Genomic DNA, 20,705 nt, shown 5'->3' on the forward strand with positions numbered 1-20,705 from the left:
GGTCCAAAGGAGTAATTAAGAATAATTTGTATTATTGAAAGGTATAATAGAAGGCCTGTGCACTTTATAATGTATGTGGCATGTCCCATGGCATGGGTCTCCAATTTTCTTTTTTAATTATTATAACCAGATAACTAAACATTTTATAGTTTCTACTTTGTTTGCATTTTCTTATTGTAGGTGACTTTATTTTATTTTATGGTTATGGTCATTGGGGCTGTTATCTTGTCTGAGCTCTACCACTTAATTTAACCTTACAAGGTAACAAAAACTTGGTTGAATAAAATGTTTTTATGGTGACACATCCCTTTCAAACATGAATTTGAATAAGTAGGTGTGCTTAGAACAACTGGTGGCGTTCAAAAAGTGTGATTCAATGGGACCTGTCCACTCAGTTTTATATCTTATAGATGGACTGTTATAGACAATAGGTGATCACGTTGCTTTCATGAAATAGTGGCATGAGGCTTTCCTACTGTCCAAGCCACATTGTGTTAACAATTGCATGGCCGTAGTAGTTAGATTCTCACAGATTGGACACTAATGGCAGATTAAAGCAATATATCTACATAATAAGACCCCTCAGTATTAGCTGTGTTAGGGCTGCTTGCCAATATGGTTTAGGATCATTTTATGACCATTATTTTACTTCCCACCTTACTGGTTAACTAACACTTATCCTATAAGAATAAGTGTGACAAATTTTCAGTTTCACGTATGACCTATGTGTTATCAAGTAATAAGCTCCCATGGGTTCTGATAGAGAGATTGGTTCTCTTTAAAGTAAAAATACAATTTCAGATTTAAAAAAAAAAAAAAAAAAGAGACAAAAGTGCAAAAAAAATCTCACCATGTTTACCTGTGGTCGGAAGAAACATTTTTATGATTACATTTAAGCAAATGATGGTTATTATTTAAACAATTTGATTTATATCATAAAAATACAAACAGATAGACAGATGCTAAAAAAATAAACAAACTACTACACCAATGCTTGATTTATGGCAAATGAAGGTTTTGTCCTATATACACATATGCAAATAATGTAGTTACATTAAATGGTGTAATTATTACTACACAGCATCATCAGTTTCTCAAGAGCTCTTACATATGGAAATTATGTCTGCCCTGAATGTAGTAAACAAGATTACCCGGGTACCAGCTCAGGGCATAGACATGGTCCCTCCAAAGAACAAAAAGAAAAATTGTAGCAGCACTCAATGGATTTCAGTAGCCAAAAATTAAGGTGGTTTGTCTCATATGTCCACGGGCAACCCTTTGACTTGCAAACACAGGAGCCTTTCTCAAGCAGAAAGCAAATATGTATATAAATATGGATATATGTGTATGTATGTATATTATATATATATATTACACACACACACATGTATAGGGTATTTTCTGCCTATGTCTATGCTCCTGTGTTTGTGAATAAAGCACCTTAACTTACGGGTACTGAAATCCGTGAGTGCTGCTACTTTTTTTTTTCTTTCTTTATGTGTATGTGTGTGATATATATGTATTCTGAATTGATTAAAAAGAATTAAAACCCATCTGCTTTGTGAAAATTTAAGTTAATTCTTATCTGTTAATTAATAATAAAATTCTAAAACAATCTTGTAATCAATCTAAATACTAGCTGTTAGTGATAATAAATTATCTGGTCAGATGGGGCTCAATTTACTTTCCTGATCACATGTAAAATAAAGCTGTTTAAACATAATGCTATAGGTGTTTGCATCCAAGATGGGATTGAAACCCTACTGCTTGCTATATGGATTGTACACATTATGGACAGTCAGTGTACCCAATTAAAAATATTATATAGTAAAGAAACCTTTAAGACATACCTGCCGCAGATTCCTGGTGACACGGACGTCATGCCAGTTGTTGTCGTTGAACTTGCCATTGACGGGTTCCACCAAGGCTTCGAAGGCTCCAGATCCAAGGTTGATGACCAACCACACGGCACCGCTTTTCAGTGAAAGGTTGACATAATCTGCAGACTTTCCTGTATGGAGCATCAATCCATTCCGCTGGAGGGTTTTAAAAGAGAGGGTAATTTCATCTGCGCTACTCTGGATTGGGCTGTGGGACAAGTTATAACAGAAGAACTCGTTTCCTCGGAATGTAGCCGCATATTCTTCTTTCCCTAGAAAGCATGGAATAGGATTGTGAAGGAAGTAAATATGAGGAAGAAGTGAAATCATAAACAGTGAGGGTGTCAATGAAATATTCATTTTTAACCAGAAATAAACAAAGCATGAATATAAAGAGAAGAGTAAAAGACAATGCAAAATAAAGTGAGAAAAGGGAGAAGTGTAAATATTGATGATAAAATTATTAGAGAGCGAGGAACACATTAAAGATATCAAATTCTATAAACATAAGAAGAAAAGGTCAAGAGAACATGGAAGAATAACTTCAGGAGAAAATAGAATATAGTGGCTTACGGAAAATGGATTGTATTATTGTACTTGGCCCTGTTTTCATGCAAAAAAACAGCATCAAACCCATTAGAAATACTCTAAGTGAAGCTCCAGAAAAGGACACAGCTATTTCCAGGATAACTGTATCCCAACAAATGGTGATCACACATTCGCAACTCAGCCTCATTTTTCGCAACTTGATCTTTTAGCTGTGACTTTAATACGTGTCAAAAGACTTAAATTGTTGTCACTTTCAGTAAACTTTAATCTTGCATTTTTAAAACTCAATTATATGAAAGATATTGTAGAAACTACTGAGTTTTTTTTTTTAATATAGTCTAAAGTAATCCTGTTCTGAGATGTACAGCTCAGTTGCTTTTAAATGATAAAGGACAACATCTGAATTGGCCATGTATGTTCATTTCAATGAAAAAGTATTTCTTGCAGTAGCTTATTTCTCAAGGTACAAATGGATCAAATGTGGTTGAATTTTTTTTGAGGTTTCCATACATTTAAGATGATTATTAATCTTCCAAATATTAGTGAAATGTGATGATATTTATCTCAGAAGTATAGTGAAGTTTGTCTAATAATGAGTGTTTTCTTAAGATATTAAATAGTAAAATATACTATTTGGGTCTACTAATAACTACTAATAACTAATGGCCATAAACATACATTAAGTTAATATCAACAGATAATGACAAAGGCAGATGCTGTTGAGAAGGGCGAACAGGTTTAATATACCTGATCCTTGAAATGAGACAAGCTAGGCCAACATGCCGACATGTAAACCATATTGTCCAATGTGAATGCAGACAGCGTAGGGTGCAGGTTGGAATGATCTTCAAGGTTGGTCTGATAGGCAGCACAGTGGCTGAGTGAGTAGCACTTCTGCCTTGCAGCACTGGGGTCCTGGGTTCGAATCCCACCCAGGTCAACATCTGCAAAGAGTTTGTATGTTCTCTCCGTGTTTGCGTGGGTTTCCTCCGGGTACTCCGGTTTCCTCCCATACTTCAAAACATACTGTTAGGTTGTTTAGATTGTGAGCCCCATGGGGACAGGGACCAATTTGATATGCTTGTGCAGCGCTGTGTAATATGTGTGCGCTATATAAATAAAGAATTATTATTATTATTATTATTATAGCCTTGATGTGTATGGTCAGTTCTTATCATGAGAAAAAGAAAGTGCAACCATGAATATTATGGTTTTAGGAATTTTAAAAATATGGTCCTTATCGGATCTTATAATGAAGTAAATAAACAATGTTGTGTATAAAACTTAGGTTATACTGGGTCATTTTTTTAATCAAAAGTTAAAGGGAACCTGTCACCAGGAGACCCATTTTTAGCACTCCCCCAGTCCCTACAGAGCATAGAACATACACTGCCAAAGAGTTTTTGTATAAAAAATAGGTTTTACAGAAAAAAAGATATGTTATATTGTATCTTTCATTAGCATTTGCTGTGTGACTAGGCACTAGGCACCTGGGAGTGGCTGTAAAGGTGCAGTTTTCCCCCCAGCCTTGGGAAACCACTCCTCCATGTGTCCTTTTCAAATAAATTAATAACTCCCATCACTCGGGAGTGGCTGTAGAGGAGCAGGGGGCGTCACTAAGCCAAGTGATGGGCGTTTTCATATATTTGAAAAGGACACATGGAAGAGTGGTTTCCCAAAGGTGGGGAGGGAAACTGCTTCTTTCCAGCCACTCCCACGTGCCTAGTGCCTAGTCATCAGCACATGGTATTGAAAGGTACAATATAACATATCTTTTTTTCTGTAAAACCTATTTTTTATACAAAAACTCTTTGGCAGTGTATGTACTATGCTCTGTGGGGACTGGAAGAGTGCTAAAAATTGGTCTCTTTTTGACAGGTTCCCTTTTGGACAAAAAAGTAGTTTCTGAGTTCTGCTAACCAACTTAAACCTGAACACCTCTATAAAAGCAGATGGTTTAGCAGTTTGCAGGTTTGAGTATTTTGGCTTGTGTTAAGATAATGCCGAGGAAATACATCAGTAATGTTAGAGAAGCAAACACAATAACTTCATCTCTAATGCTACAAGCATCATTTGGCATTGGAAATGTTCACGTTTATGATAAGTAAAGATTAGGACACATATGGAGTGTTAGGAAGGGTTACAAGGTGATAACCGTTGTTTATCTAAAAAAGTAGTATGGCTTAAGTTTGCAAAGTTGTATCTATATATACAGAAGTCTTTAAGAACAATGATATGTTGACAAAACAAGACCAAAACCTCTAATACCAACTGTTATGTTACATGGTATCAGGGTAAGGGATAGGGTAATAATTAGCAGAAAATCGACACCTCAAACCCAAGTGAAATCTTGTGTTGGGACATCAAATGAAGTGCTTATAAAAATACATTCTAAGACCTTCTTAGGATCATGGTGGTTTCATGTTCTAATACGTAAAATAGAATTCAAACAGGGTGCACATTCTTTTTCTCATAACTGCATCTGGTTAGTATAGACAGCTAAATTGGATTATATTTGAGATATAGAAACCTGCCTATGAGCTTCTCTGGTGTATTTGGGAAGTGAACACATTGGGGGAGATTTGGTTTTCCTTTTTTTAGTTTTCCTGTCAGATTAGTTCCTTTTTTGTTTTGTTTCTTAGTCTACCGTAATTAGTCTTGGGTAGATTTTCCTTGTGTTAAATTCACATTGGTGCCTGGTGTGTAGGATACAACTTTTTTTTCCATTTGTATTTATTTGTGTACTCTCAAAGTCCAATAAGAATAAAGTCATCTTTACAATCCGAAATACCTATTGGCCATGTATGTTCATTTCAATGAGCAGATATTTCTGCAGTAGCTTATTTCTCAAGGTCAATTTGATCAAATGTATTGAAAATATTTTTGAGGCTTACATACACATAAGATGGTTAGTAATCTTCACAATACGATGATATTTATGTCAGATGTATAGTTAAGTTTGTCTAATAATGAGCTTTTTCTTAAGATATTAAACAGTAAAATATACTATTGGCATCTACTAATAATCAAAGCTGGCCATACACGCGATGTGCTCACTGTACCGAGGCCGGGCGACATAGACAACTATGGGGGACGTATATGCGGCTGAATATCTTCGGCCGTATATATGTCCCTCATAATTTCATGTGCATGGGCCCTTAGAAAGGATTTTTTGTATTTGTCTTCTGTTATTCTTAAGCCTCAGATACTGTAGTGTTTTTGAAGGGAGCCCCCAGTTGTCTTTTGAATGATATTTTGTGTAGTATTACTGTTTCCAGGCTTTCAGTAAGTAAAATTCTCTCTATATATATCCTAATACAAATGCTATAAGTATGGACATGCTATATAGTCTAAAATCTGCTGCACAGAGGGCATTCTATTTCTATTAAAGTTAATATCTCATATTTGCAGGGCAATGATTTTATAGTGGTTTATAAGTGGATTTATGTTTTTTTTTAGCAACCATAAATAAATTAATTGAGCACAAGCCGTGATGCTACTGTGTAATATACTGTCTACTACAATTTGCTCCATGGGCTCTGATTTCAGAAATCACAGCTGTGAAGAGAGATGCTGTTTACTTTTTGCCTGGATGTGAGAGCTGTCCATTGGGATCTATGTGATTTCATTTCCTTGTGTAGAATGGATAATCAATGCAGCAAGTAAGAAGTCTATATTTCCCCTTCGAAACTCCATGTACTGTATAATGAACTGGCTTCTATACATTTCATGTGTGGCTTATAATAAATAATAAAGGCTGGATAATCTGACTTATAATAATATTCATGATTACACCCAAGTATGACTTAACCTGTCACTTAATGGAAACATTTCAGAACCAATGCTAGTTCGGGAAACCTCCTGTGTTGCCTAAAGCTGTACCCTCTTCTGTGTATAGCATTTTCTTTATGCTTGGTTGCGGTTGGTTATTTATCACCAATATAATACCAGTGGATGATTTGCACAGCTGGGATCACCAGAGCGGGATCTGTCCGCTAATGTTCACGTTATTTTATATTCACAGCTGTGGAAGGAGAAATGCATTGAATGTGTGTTACTATAGAAACTGCTTCCTGCAACTCACTGCATAAATCCTGGCTGTGATGTTATGACTTATGCATCTGTCCCATGATAACAAGGCGCATTCCTCCAGACCTGTCTTTGCTATGCAATACTGTTCAGGGAGACATGCTATTTGTTACTGTTTACGCCTTTGTGTTGCATTCTATGGCATCCAGTTTAATATAATCTAATATTTTCTCTTTAACTCCGGACATAATTCAATTAGAGCAGATCACATTTTAATGACACTCTTTCTACTGTTAACCATGCTGCATTTATCCAGTCTCTTCACATTCTCAGCACTTAAATCAGAATGAAAATGAAATCATCTGATAATGAAAAATAAAGTCAAGGACATGTGTGCTACATGCAGGTGCTATCATGCCTATGCAGCTTATGGAGAAGCAAACTATACAAGAGAAAATGACATAGCCGCACACTAAAAATAGGATTATGCATTGCACAAATCGTTTCATGATTGTTCTAAGAGGCAAAGCTAACATGAAAAACCCCCATTGAGACATCCTCCCGCACAATGTCAATCCAAGTGGCACATGCATAAACAAATAAATCATGTCATACATAGCATCACATGGAAATGATATTTACATAAATGTAGAGAGACGCAAGTAGTGATGTGCACAACATGCATGACATCCTGGTGACAAACCTTCCCACATGAGGAATAGTAAACCTGTGTATACACTGCTATTAGCAGCCTTATTAAGAGGACCTATATACTGTATATATATTCACTGGAACAAATCCTCAGTCTATTGTATGCAAGGACATTTTCTGGAAAACACATGTATCATCCAGTCTGTCTGTTACTATTAGGGTATGTCAGAAAACAATAAAAAAGGGATTTGGGGGTTAAAGAGTAATAACTAATTGAGTAGCCTACGCTGGCCAGGTCAGCCTTAAAGGGGTCTTCATGCCATTTTTTAAAGGCATTTCATCAGGATTAAGGTTTTGACACTGTTCTCTGCAATGATTAGCTACATGGGACTGTTGACAGGGTCATCGCACTTTCAGCTGTGTAGTGGCCATGTGCTGATTCTTCATGCTTAGCACATGTTGAAGTTACTAGGTGCCAAGCGTTCAGTAACTTCACAATGGATGGAGTTATCTGCTTATGCTCCAACCTAAGTATTTGTGGAAGTCCAAGATTAGGTGTGGATGTTGGTTCCTTACCAACTAGATGTTGATGGCCTATTCTGAGATAAATTGCCTGAAAAAATTCCCGTAAGGTCCACTTCTGGCCATAAGATTCAGTTACATGTGCCTTTTTATGAACATGGAGCTGCTAGTAGAAGATTCTACAATACAAAAAGGTCTAGTACCCGAAAATGGGAGTTTGTCCACCCCACATGATCCAATAATATTTTTCAATACTTTATCCACTAAGTTGAGAACTGTGCTAAAGCTAACGGGTTAGTTCTGTTTTCCATTGCTTTATATGCACTGTGACTGCATTGTTGATGCCATTGTAGACATTAACTATGATCTTCCAATAAACTCTGCAAGGTGTTGTGTCTTTAGGCCTATACCACACCTGCATTTGGGATTTCCATTATGTTCTCCAGCTGTGTCTTTTTTTTTAATTGTCATAATGGTGAAAAATAACTAAAAATGTTCAGTATAGAAATAGAGGTAACACAAGGATGGGATGAAAAGGGCTAGGCAAGAAACAGCGGCCCATTGTTACCATTTTTGCCTGTCTAATTCTCTTTATCCCAGCTTTATGTTACCTCTATTTCTATATAAAACATGGCTAATGGAAAGTGATCATTTTGGATTGCTGACATTCTTGATTTGTACACCCGGGAGTGTGTGGGACTTATTACGGTAATAATATGGTGTACTTAAACCTCATTAATATTTTTGACTTGAGATGAAAATTTCACAGAGGTTACATTTACCTTGGTTATATTTACTAGTTATTGTGTATATTTTTGGCTTCCTTTCTGTGGTCATTTAGGGTCAGTTCAGGTTTTGATTCTTTTCGTTTTTTCATCTAGTTAGCGTATTTTCTCCAATTTTTCTTCTGATTTACCACATATAAAATTGTTTAAATTAAAGTGTTTTACGAATTGCCATTGTACAATTATAATAAAGTTTTTTAATGGATTTTTATTATATTTTTCTAGTGGATAGTTTGGTTTGCTGTATTGTTAGCGGAGCATTTTTCAGGAGTAGTATTGAACCAGCTAAAAATGGCAGAACAATTAGCTTTTTGGTTGAATTTTAGTAGCAGTCGGGAAAAATCAGAATAGAATATATAGCCTTTGGACATAGATTTCATTTATTTTTTCATAAAAGGTGTCTATTTAACAAAGTGATCTATTTAATAATGTAGGCATTTTGAGTTGTGATATATGTCAACAAATTCACTTCACATAAAGAATAATCTATGTAAAATGTAGAGTGTTACATTACTATTCAAAATGGGGCCAGCAGCACATGTCAGTGGAAATCGCCCATGTTACACCCTTTTTATAAACAGTCAGAAGACTGCTGCACTTAATGTGCTATTCCAATGGACCATGTGACAGATCCAATAAAAAGTGGAACATGTCCTCAACAGAACTGTTTTTAATGGTTCACTCATAGACTATTGCTTTTCATGTCAGATTTTATCCGGTTTAATGTTCAGGTAGTTTGACAACTAGGCTGCTTGTAGTTACCCACCTCTGTTGTCTAACAGGACAACTTTCTAAAATCATATGGCATGGATATCTAGCGGCAAGTTGGCAAGTTATGTACCTTTGCCAATGCATTATCAATTAATATAATAAAAAATGGCCTCAAAAGTTTATTTGCACTTTAGAGAGAATGTGTTAGCAGAAATCTACTTTGAAGGGAGGTGGAGAGTTTAGCACTGAAGTCAAGCTCTCTGTGTCTCAGAAGGCCATCTTCAATGTAACGGATGGTCCTATGCCCAGAAACATCACTAACCAGCTCTGTTGAAGTTTGGTCAATCACAGCAGAGATTAGAGCTTGACTTCAGTACCTTACTATCCAATTTGATGACTTCATACAAGAGACTTCAAAGTGCCATAACACTGAGCCATGGAAGGAACACACTATACGTCCCTTTAAGCAATTGAAAATTTAGCAGCATTTTAGTTTAAAATCATCTTCATTTTTTTCTTAGGTTCTATGATAATATAATAAGGGTCACAAAATTAAATTAAAGTTAATTAATCCCTATTAGTTCCTATTGTATAACTTTTTAGGATCACCGCTGTCATGCTGTACATACTCTCATGCTTACAGTAAACTTGAATACAACAATTCACTAGAGACAGCAATGTTCAGTGACAAAGTATAATCATACAGTGTGCCAGACACAATGATATTCCAGAACTGATGCCAAGTCAGGACACTGAGATTGTGTTGGAAAATAAAGTGGTACACAGTGGTACACAGAAAAATAAACAGCAGAATCGCTCTGCTTTTATTTGCATTATCTACATACATTTCTATACACAATTACATTAATCTACTGTACAGAATATCTGTGTACACACAGCTGAATAGGGATAACATAACCAGGCTTCAACTCTTCAGTAAATGTGTGTATTTTGGCAATATAATGGATTTACCATTATGAATCACATTCAAACCTTTTTACCTTTTTAGAGCCTTATTTGTACTCCTTGTCCTTGAGCTGACCCTGCAAATAATTATAGCTCCTGTATCATTGTTGCACCCTCCATCTTACTCCTTTTATTTCTCCTTCCTTTACCATAACATCTTTTTCCCTCCCCCTTTCTTATTTCCCCAGCTCCTCTCTCCGCTCACTCGGTTTCTCTCCTTTGTTTCCCTCTTTTTCACTCTCATCAGTCAGTGTACAGGGAATATTTACAAAGCTATTACAACATTGATTATTTTAATGAATGAGAGGTCAGAAGTCAGGTCATCATTATAAAACCAGTAGGTGACTTAAGCCCACGAATAATTTCATTGCTATTTTATTGGGCATAAATCACCATCTCCGCCATTTCTAAAGTTTTCTGTAGTACACATTGACTGTACAGACTCAACTACTTAAAATACAGAGATACACAATACACACATTTTTTTTCATTATATGGCACATATAGAACATGTATCTGCTGCACACCATAAAATGAATCAGACATTTGGTTTCATCAGTACAGTGTGGGGCACAGGTGTGGTGATACACATATAGGATTTTTGACCTTGTATCACTGAATGTGACCCTGGACCAGCTGACACAGTTCAGTGTTATAAAACAAACCATGCTGAACTGGGAAATGATCAATGATAAAGCAAGCACAACATTGGACCCAGGGCTGAGTTTGTTATGTGGTATAATTTATTATCTGGTGTCTATATTTATAACAGTGTAGGTATGGCTGGCAAAACACATTAAATTGCTAATGACCTATAAGCTCTTTCTACTGACCTCCTTCTTCCATACAAAGTCAAGCATGCAGGTGGTCTGATAGGGAAATGGAGGAAGTTACCGCAAGACACCTCTGGCAGCAACGTAAAAGGATGGGAAAATGTGGTTCAGTAACTGTGATGATATTTTCAATTGGGTAGGGCGAGGGGGGTGTAAGGAGGCCACTTATACAATCAGCTCAAAATCAGTATATGTATTCTATCTACTATTATTACCTGTCAACTTTGGCCCTGTTCCGGGTTAAAAACAATATGTTGTGAAATAGGAAATTTGTTCCAGAAATGACACTACTGTTTATCCTGTGCCCCATGCAGATTTTGGTTCTCACAGAGCAAAGTCATCATGGTTCATATAAACATTTGGAGGAGCAGCAATTCGATAATATAAGCATTATTCTTGCAAAGCTTTTTTGAAGATACTTAAAGCTATTCCTGACATACCAAACATTAGTATAATCAATAGAATTGTGCTGTACCAGAGACCATGAAAGCAGACACAGACAAAGCATAAAACACAGAACAGAATGCTAGACACTACTACTAATACAAACATATAGCTGAAAGTAAACAATCCTCAGTTAGGAGTCAGACTAGCCTATTGTAGACTCCTGTGACATACAGCTATGCTGATCACAAACAACCCCTATCTGCACTGTTAGCGAGCAATTGTGGGGTTTGCTCAAAAAACAGCTCCACGTAGATAGTGGTGTCTGATCAGAGAAGCAAGTACATTATAGAAACGGATGATATTGACTTCATGACCAACACAGAATGCACTCATGCTCACATACACAGTTACACAATATTCTCTTGCTTGTAGGTGTACAATATGTCCTAATATGAGAGCTAGCATAACATGCAAGAAGCAGCGTATGATGGAGAAACCAGTGACAGGTGGGTACATGAGAATAAGAGTTGACACATTTTTCGCAACATGCAGGGTGAAAGATGAGAGAAGATCAGAGAGACAGTCAACCGATGCTAGTAAGTGTTTTATATAATACAAATCCAAGATAGAAGTAATTCAGAAGAGAGATAAGTGAGAGGCCGAGAAAGGGAAGCAGGAGTAAATTTTGAAAGCGACACTTCCTATAATATTAGTAATAAGTCAGATTTAGATATTTTGTATGTCAGCCTCCATATAGTAGACAAAGAATTGTGAGCGAATGGATAATTCCGAAAGAAAATAGGAAAAATTGTTAAAGTATTTTCATCTTTAGGTCCATTTTTCAGGAATCATTTTTCAGGACATGGGGTGATACATTAATTCATTCATCTTAGAGGCATGCAGATTCCAGTGGGCTCCTCTGTCAGTAGCATCTGTTTTCTGCGGGGATACTACGGCTTAGGCACTCTTCTTCTCAGCAGGTAAATTAAGTATAACATGGCAGCTAATGTTTTCAATAAATATATGGAGCTAGGGAGCCAAAGTGCACAGGTCTCCCGATTCTAGCTAATAGGAGATAATGAATGCTAGACCATTACCTTCTAGCATCATAAAATTTACTAAGGTATGTCCCTAGAAGTAAAACTTATTCACTACAAGATATTATTTTTTTTCTTTTATATAAAATTAAGTATTCTGATGGTCCACCACTGCAATATTTGGTACATAGTTAAGCATTCTTTGCAGATTCATATTAATGAATCTTAATGTTTTTGAATGAAAAATATTTTCTTCTTTTTCCTGATATAAGAATTCCCTACATAAACATCAATATCAAAAATCATAAAACAATAACATGCTGTTTGCCTGTAATAACCACTAGGGGTTATTAACAGCTTATAGCATACTGTGCTATTATTAAAGGACATCTACCATCAGATTACCGGATGTTTGAGAATGGCCGCATTCAGTAAAAAAAAAGCCTTTTACCTTACTTTTTTTTAGCTATGCAATTAAGTCATTTATTTATGCCCCCTTGACCGACTGGCTCTCTTTCCCTGTAATTTTTGAGCTATGGGCGATCATAGCATTCCCTGTGCTGACCTGCGGGGATTCAAGAATTGTAGAGAGGGAATGCAATGATTGTGAATAGTGAGATAACTGCAAAGGGAGCCAGTGATGTCACTGTGTACTAATCTTTTAATGCTCCCTCTAGTGATGACTTCAGGAAAACAGCATATTATATTTTAAATCTTAACCAGATACGTTTGAGGCCCAATATCAAAAGCACAGCCCAAGCCTATACCTAAATTTTTATCCAGGAGTCTATTAACTAGATTTTATTTTCTATTTTACGAAATAGTCTTTAGCTAAAGAACTCTAGATATTCAGACATGTCATTGTGCTTTTAACCTTCTAAATAACTAGTTATATACTCGATTATAAGCCTGGTTTTTCAGCACAAAAAAATGTGCTGAAACCCAAAACTCTGCTTATAATCGAGTAAAAAAAAATATATATATAGGTTTTACCAGGTTTTTGTGGTAAAAAAGGGGCCTCGGCTTATACTCAGGTCGGCTTACTCGAGTATATACGGTAAGAAACAATTTAGCATTTCATTTCCATTTAGTTATTAAAGCCATTTTAATTAACATGCAATTAATATTTGCCACTTTTTAAAATCATTTTTATATATGAAGCATTACCGGTAGTGGGGCAGGAATTTCTTTGTTTCTGCTTTGTCTACATATGTGAGGCTACTGTTATCATATTCATAATCACTATTGATTTTTCAATTTATTGAATAAAAGTATATTAATGGTGTTTTCTCTTGAGTTAGTTCACTTTCAATGCCTCCATGCTCCCTTTTAAGGAAGGAAAGTAGAGAGGGAAGGACGAAGACAGGGAAGAAGGAAGAAGGGTAGAGTGAAGGAAGCAAGTTGGATTAGAGCAGAAAAAAAAGGAAAGCGGGGAAAGAAACTAGATAGAGCAAGACAAAAATAGGCGATAAGAAATAAAATTGAAAAGAATACACTCACAGCCTGTCTCTTTCCCAAGTGATATACATGATAGTGGAATGTGATTGAAACCAATGATGCATGAGACACATATGAAGGAAAGATAAAGAATATGAAAGACAAGTGATGAGATATTGAAAGAAGAGATAGAGACAGCATGAAGGGCTGAAAATAAATCAAGGAATAGGGAAAGAAAAAAAATGTGGATTAAATCCGTACCTTGGTTGCTTAACGTCAGATGTGCTGGAACTTCGGATTTTTGGGATGGGTTAAAAATCAGAACAGAGTGGGAGTGGGGAGGGGGGATAGAGGAGGAAAGAAAGAAAAAAAACGAATAAACGACAAGTTTAGAGAAACGTCACAAAAATAAATTAAAAATTATAAATAAATCTTCTAAGGATTTTGTTTAAAATGCCACAATTTAAAATTTTGGGTTTAAGGGGATGAATTTAACTTGTATTTTTAATTTGTGACAGGCATCTCACCCCATTCATGGGTAGGGTGGGGAATGGGTAAGGGTGAGGTGTGGATTTAGATAGGAGAGGGGGAGATGCCAAAAAAAACAGAAACAAAAGAGAGAGATATGGATTTTTTGGCTTTGGTTTCATTGAAAAAAAGAAAAAGCATTTGGAAGAAGGGGGTAGGGAAAAATAAAATATAGTACAAAATATATATAAAAAAAGAAAAACTAGAAAACAAAAAGATAATAAAAAATATAAACAAAAAAGAGCCAAATGCTTTTTCTTTATATATATTCATATATATACAGTAGGATGGAAACACACATAGAAAATATACAACGTAAGGCAAAGAAAGCCGAGTGTTGTATGTAATAGTGTAACAGCTACTGTCAAAAGATACATTATGAGTTACTTTAACAATACACAGAAATTAAGTAAGGAAGAAGAATATATCCTGAATGTTTGTTTCATATAAGTGCACACTTGACAAATTCACATCATAACACTGTGCAATGTGCTGCCAATAAAAACAGTCGTAAGTGACAGCTTTCATAAAATCACTATCATTAGACATGTTATATAAAACATTAACAATAATCTGTAATGTATACCATTTACAAAATATTCATAGAAATTCTATTTACTGTGTGATGAAAGCACCAAAAAACAGAAAGGTATAACAATGTGAATACATTAATTCTGTGGTATTTATACATTTTAAGCAAAGCAAACACTAACTTTTATTTGAGATATATATATGTATATACTAGAAACCATGTAATATACACATTATACAGGCTTTTTAACCAATAAATGAAAAGGCAATTATATCTTTTTTTCTCCATTTATTTTTTTTCACAATTCTGTATCATGTCCTGCATCTGAAATGACAACTACATCCCATTCACTTAAAGTGGCATTAGCTGCTGACACAGAAACCACTCATATGCAATAATGAAACTGAAGTATTCTTTCATACTATGGTACACTTTATTACCTGCATATTATTTTAGCTACCGAGATGTGAGTTGACAATGAATTCATTAGATCTCACTTAGGGTCTGGGTATATATATTCTTGTTTATATTACCTCCCTGTCCAGCAAATGATGCTGGAACACAAGGCTTAAAGGGGTGTTCCCATTTCAGCAAATAAACGTTATCGTTTGTATAATGAAAAGTTGTACAATTTTCCTATACACTTTCTGTATCAATTCCTCAATGTTTTCTAGATTCCCTGTCAATCTATAGAAACTTCATTTTTTGCTTCCAGTTGACAGAAATCTGACCATGGTCACACAGGTGCACGACTTGTTATAACACATGGCTCTGCTTACTCCTTGAAACTAACAAGCCATGCACCTGTGTGATCTGTCCTCTGGAAGTAAACATAGAAGCTTTCTATGGAATAACAGCAAGCAGAGATCTAGAAAACCGTGAGGAATTGATAGAGAAAGTATATTGGAAAAATGTATAATATGTCATCATGCAAACAATAACATTAATTTGCCAAAATGAGACGACCCCTTTAATGGTGGATTACTGGTTTTGATTCCATTTTATACTTTATTATATTATTTTCATAGTAATGTTGAGACTGTAGCAACTTGAATTCATGTTTATGGCATCCTGATTGGCATGACATGTACTGATAGGTGATACTGGGGATACACATAGGCGCCCTAGAGTCTGATGGCACCACAAAGATACCTGATCAATACCATAATTATCTAAACATATGACCCTTGGAGGCCGGTCACAGGTTTTGCAGGCAGGCCTAGGAACTTCAAGTCACCTCTGTGACACATCTTATCTCCACGACAATTAACATGAAATTTTAGGTTTTACTGCATTGCAGCTACAGACATTGATTCAAGCAGCTATGTCCCTGCTCAGCAAAAGCCAGGATGGGCAGCATTCTGTCACAGGGATTAGTTGCCAGAAAAAGAAGAGGGGTAAAAATACATTTGTTTTCTTTTATTGAGCTTACAAAGACTATACATAGTTTCCAATAAGCATTCGACTCACAGTAAAAGGTGTATTTTAATTTATGAATTTGCTTTTAAACAATTATTGGTAAAATACACTAAAATTAAAATCTCAATTAAACGTAAAAGCAGCTAAATATAACAAACATGTAGTGACCCCCATTTCCACATTCATGAAACATTAAAGTACATAATAAACAGATGTAGTGTGGGGCATATTGCAAGGAGATACCATGTATTATATAAATAATCTTTACATTACGCTGGATGAACATCTACAATAAAAATTTTATAGGTTATTATACTGTACTGGCATGCCATAAAGTTATAAAGCGTACAGCTGTGTGATTTAACAGTCAAATAAACGCTGAAGTGTATGGTATGGCATAACCATAGCAAGGGGGATATATTCAATTGGTTATCTTTGTGTTTAGGACTTCTAATTAACAGGTACTTGCATTTATGAGATAAACTGTAACTGAAGCTATAAACCAGTGTGTTGGGAACAGGGCAGACAATTTCTTCTGTAAGCCCATTATTTTTTTCTATGGCATGCTCAAGTTTCTTAGAACTTAGACATTATAGAAGGCATTTATCATATCCTTTTCACAAATTTTTATGATTTTTTTGCTTAAAAAATTGTGACTTTTCTATCACCATGCGGCCCTGCAGGTGTATAAATTGTAAAAAATTTTAAAGAAAAAGGTCACATTAAAAAAAACAGACTCAAATTCCAGATTTATCACCATCACCGAAAACATCCCACAAAAAAGGCACAAATTTCCAGACTAAAAATAAATGACCTCCTATGTTTACGAACCACAAAAAAAACTTACATGTAACAATGAACCATCAATATCATAGCTGAAAAGGCATGTCTCACATCATATTAAAAACCATAAGTAGTAAAATCCAAATATCCTTCTTAGCCTTGTCACAAAGATTTTCGGAGCTGTATTCAAATCTGCCACAAATCCTGCTAAACACTATATTTTTTCCTTGGTACATTTTAAGGTTTGTCAGATTTAGCAGCTTAGTTGTCAGATTTTGCAGAGTTGAGTTTTCCAATTCAAATTACAATATTTCTATTGTCTTTAGACACTGTATGCATCTCATATATAGACCTATGAAGGGCACAGAATTTTTCCCTGCAGATGGCAGAAATGTCAAAGATTTTTTGTCAAAGTGCATTTTCCAAGACCCTTTGAGACAGACCAGTGAATAGCTTAATGACTGTTCATATGTTCCTGACCATTGTCATGTAGAAATATGCCCAGCATCCAGTTGACATGTGAGCAAATTCTCATTTGTTGGATGGTTGCATCTTTTGTGGAACCAAAAATTTTTAGTCTGCTTTTCATCTCGCCTGCGACAAATTCAAACTAGATAATACATTGTTATTAATGTATCAACAATTATTTGTGAGATGATTGCAGTATGTAAGTGACAGTAATTAACACTCAATGTGCATAGTTGATCACCGCTTCTTAGGCCGGTTTTACATTAGTACATGATCACAGACATGGGGAATGAAGTCTGTCCATAAAATTGATATGTGATGTAGAGAGTTCTTATTTCCTCAATATGCAACAGAGCCAAGAGTACAGTGTCAAATGTGAATTCAGCCTTATAGGCAGAACATCTGTCAATGTAAAGGACCCTAACTGACCATTTATTGATCTACTTGTAACTTGTTTTAGGTATGGATGCCCCTTTCATGGCAAAAAGCATCAAGGATTAGGTTTGACTATAACCTTTATAACACCTGTGGCAATGCCAGTAGAGGTTACCCATCATTAGATGTAGTTACAGATATATGGAACCTGCTATAATGGCTAATCCTTTGGTAACCAATGTATTAGCACTTACATGTCTCACCAAGCTGTGTCAGTTTTATCAGGCTATACAGATTGTTAAGCAGATGCCATTTTTTCCCTCCACTATAAATATCTAATTAAAATGTATAATTGCTTGTTATATGGCAAAAGTTAATATTACTTGGCTTCCTATAAAATTAGCTAATTGAAATATTTAATTTTTAAAAAAAATATTATCTAGTGTTGGATAATATTATCTAGTGTTGGATAACGTGTAGGGTAGCTGAATCGGATGTCCATTTAATACAGGGACTATAAGACCGAATCACAAGATCGTAGAGAAAACCTGTCCCACTACGGCTCATGTGCATTATTGGGTTTATGGTCGATGGAGACCCCATTTCTGATTTTGAATCGGCTATTCTCAATCATTTTAATTAAAATGTTTTCCTTAAGGAAATCTACCATCAAAATCAAGCTTGAATAAACAAGGGGCACTTACTCCAGGCACTGTTACCGTGGTAATCTTCATTCACCTGTTATTCATGGCCTCCTTCTAACATAAACTTGTACAATTATGCCAATGAGTCTGAGGGGCTCTTGGGTGTGTTTCCAGAGCCCTTTAGTGATGTCTCTTCCCTCATTGTTACTATGAGCAGAATCATGTCCTGCTCTGCTTACTGTAACAACCTGTGAGAGACATCACTGAGGGGCTCTGGAAACACAGGGTCACGATCATAATTTTAAAAGTTTTCTTTCGAAGGAAGGAGGACAAACAAATATAAGAAAATTACCATAGTCATGGTACCTGGAGCTATGAGTAAGTGTCCCTGGTTCATCATGACAGATTTTGTTTGTAGATTTACTTTAACAAATTAGAATTTTTGAAGTCTCAAACATTTGAATGAAACCATCAGAATTTAAGGTAGACTAGACACAACAGAACTGAACAATGCTTTATTCAAAGTAAGGCAATTTCTGCTATAAAAGATTCCAACATTCTAAGAAGCTACTATATGTTGATTATTTGTCGTCATCATTTGTTGAAAACAGGGTCATATTTTTTAGCTGCTTAAAAATACATAATTTAGTAGTAATGTAGTAATATACAACCATTTGATTAAATTAAGGGATATGTTCATCGTAATATCTGAATGCAGTTAATTTAATAATAAGATATACTTGACCCAGGACTCCAATATCTGTAAATCTTTTTTGAAGCTTAGGGGATTTATGTTTTTTTTTGTTTTTGTATTGTTCGACTAGGTTGATATTGTGTTACAATGACTGATTCCTGCCTATGTATTCCCACTGTTTCCTATTCCTCAAGTTAATGGCAGTAGGTGTGTAAAAAAATGTTGAACAATATTTATTTCCCCCGACATGGGCATTGTTCTTTTGTATTTTACCTTGCTCCTTACTATTGAATTGCAAATATGTTGTAATTTTCTAATCCTTTGGGTATAGACTGTTGTATTATTTAGTTGGGACTTAATAATACAGAAATATCATATCATCAAAATATTTTATGGTGACATTTATGTGGCATTTATCAAGAGAAAAATATCTCCATAACTCTACTATTTTTGAAATTTCGGATCAAGTAGCATATAATGGATAGCTAAAAAATGAGGTTGCATATAAAAGATCATAATTAAGAAGCTCTTTTGGTATGCCACACAAATACTTAATCAATTGACTAAGCCTTCAGTATTAACTTTCTTAAGCAATAATTTATAGCGAACCCTACAGAATGAAACATTGTTTGGTCCATAGTCCCCAAATAACAGTACATACTAATAGGAGAGCCATTTTCACAGATCGATTCACCTATTCAATGGAGCACATACTCCATGCACACTCAGTCATGTTTGTGTGCATGAGGGCTTACAGAGTAAAAATTACTGTTATTGGAATGTTGGCTAAAATGTCTTTGCAGTGGTGGACATAGATGGTAGAGGATCAGACTATTGGCTCCTTTTTTTAAAAAATATAATTTACTATAGTATGGCAGTATATGGGGATTTTTCTCCGCAAATCGCACATTGTAGTGAAAGGGTAAAATTCTTCGTAAGACCCGAGGCTATCATAGCAACTGTTCGCCGACCCATGATGATGTCACAGGGGGCGGCGATCGTATTGAGGCATTGACCGGGTTAACACCCACTATCGATGCCAGCCCCGCGGGTGTTTGCTGCAATATGGGTGACAATGTATCCCCTCACCTCCTTGGCTCCTGTGCGGGTGCTAATGCTGGAGTACAACTATGAATTCTGCATAATTATATATCCTGCAAAATCAAGGAACACCCCCAACAATAGCAGAAGTTTCCTGCAAAAGGGACCAGTCACTGCTTAAGTTCAGAAAGACATTCTGTACTGCAACCTGGAAAACAAGCAAACCCTTAGTTCTGCGCATGCTTTTGACGCGCAGAACTTGCATTGCACTCTGCCCATTATAATCAATGGGCTGTTTCAGACTTGCCTTTTTTTCAAGCACACAATTTTTTTAATGCCATTTAAATCTCAGCATGCTCTACTTTTGCAAGCCACGCACCTGAACAATGCACCAAGGAGAAGCATCAAAAACGCATTGCACTGTGAGACACATC

The 20,705-nt window shown here is 35.7% G+C and overlaps 1 protein-coding gene across 14 annotated transcripts in view; it reads right to left on the reverse strand.

Moving 5' to 3' along the window:
• NRXN2 (neurexin 2) overlaps positions 1-20,705 on the reverse strand; it is a 588,251-nt gene that overhangs the window by 320,789 nt on the left and 246,757 nt on the right. For 13 of the 14 annotated variants that reach the window (XM_072117807.1, XM_072117808.1, XM_072117809.1 and 10 more), the window contains 2 exons: positions 14,049-14,078; positions 1,851-2,152 (listed from right to left, as the gene is read on the reverse strand). In XM_072117807.1, the coding sequence (XP_071973908.1) occupies positions 1,851-2,152; positions 14,049-14,078 (332 nt within the window). The remainder of the gene's footprint in view (positions 1-1,850; positions 2,153-14,048; positions 14,079-20,705) is intronic. The other variant, XM_072117812.1, reaches the window with a different exon arrangement.

This window comes from Engystomops pustulosus, chromosome 7 (assembly GCF_040894005.1).
Source record: "Engystomops pustulosus chromosome 7, aEngPut4.maternal, whole genome shotgun sequence".
Lineage (NCBI taxonomy): Eukaryota > Metazoa > Chordata > Amphibia > Anura > Leptodactylidae > Engystomops > Engystomops pustulosus.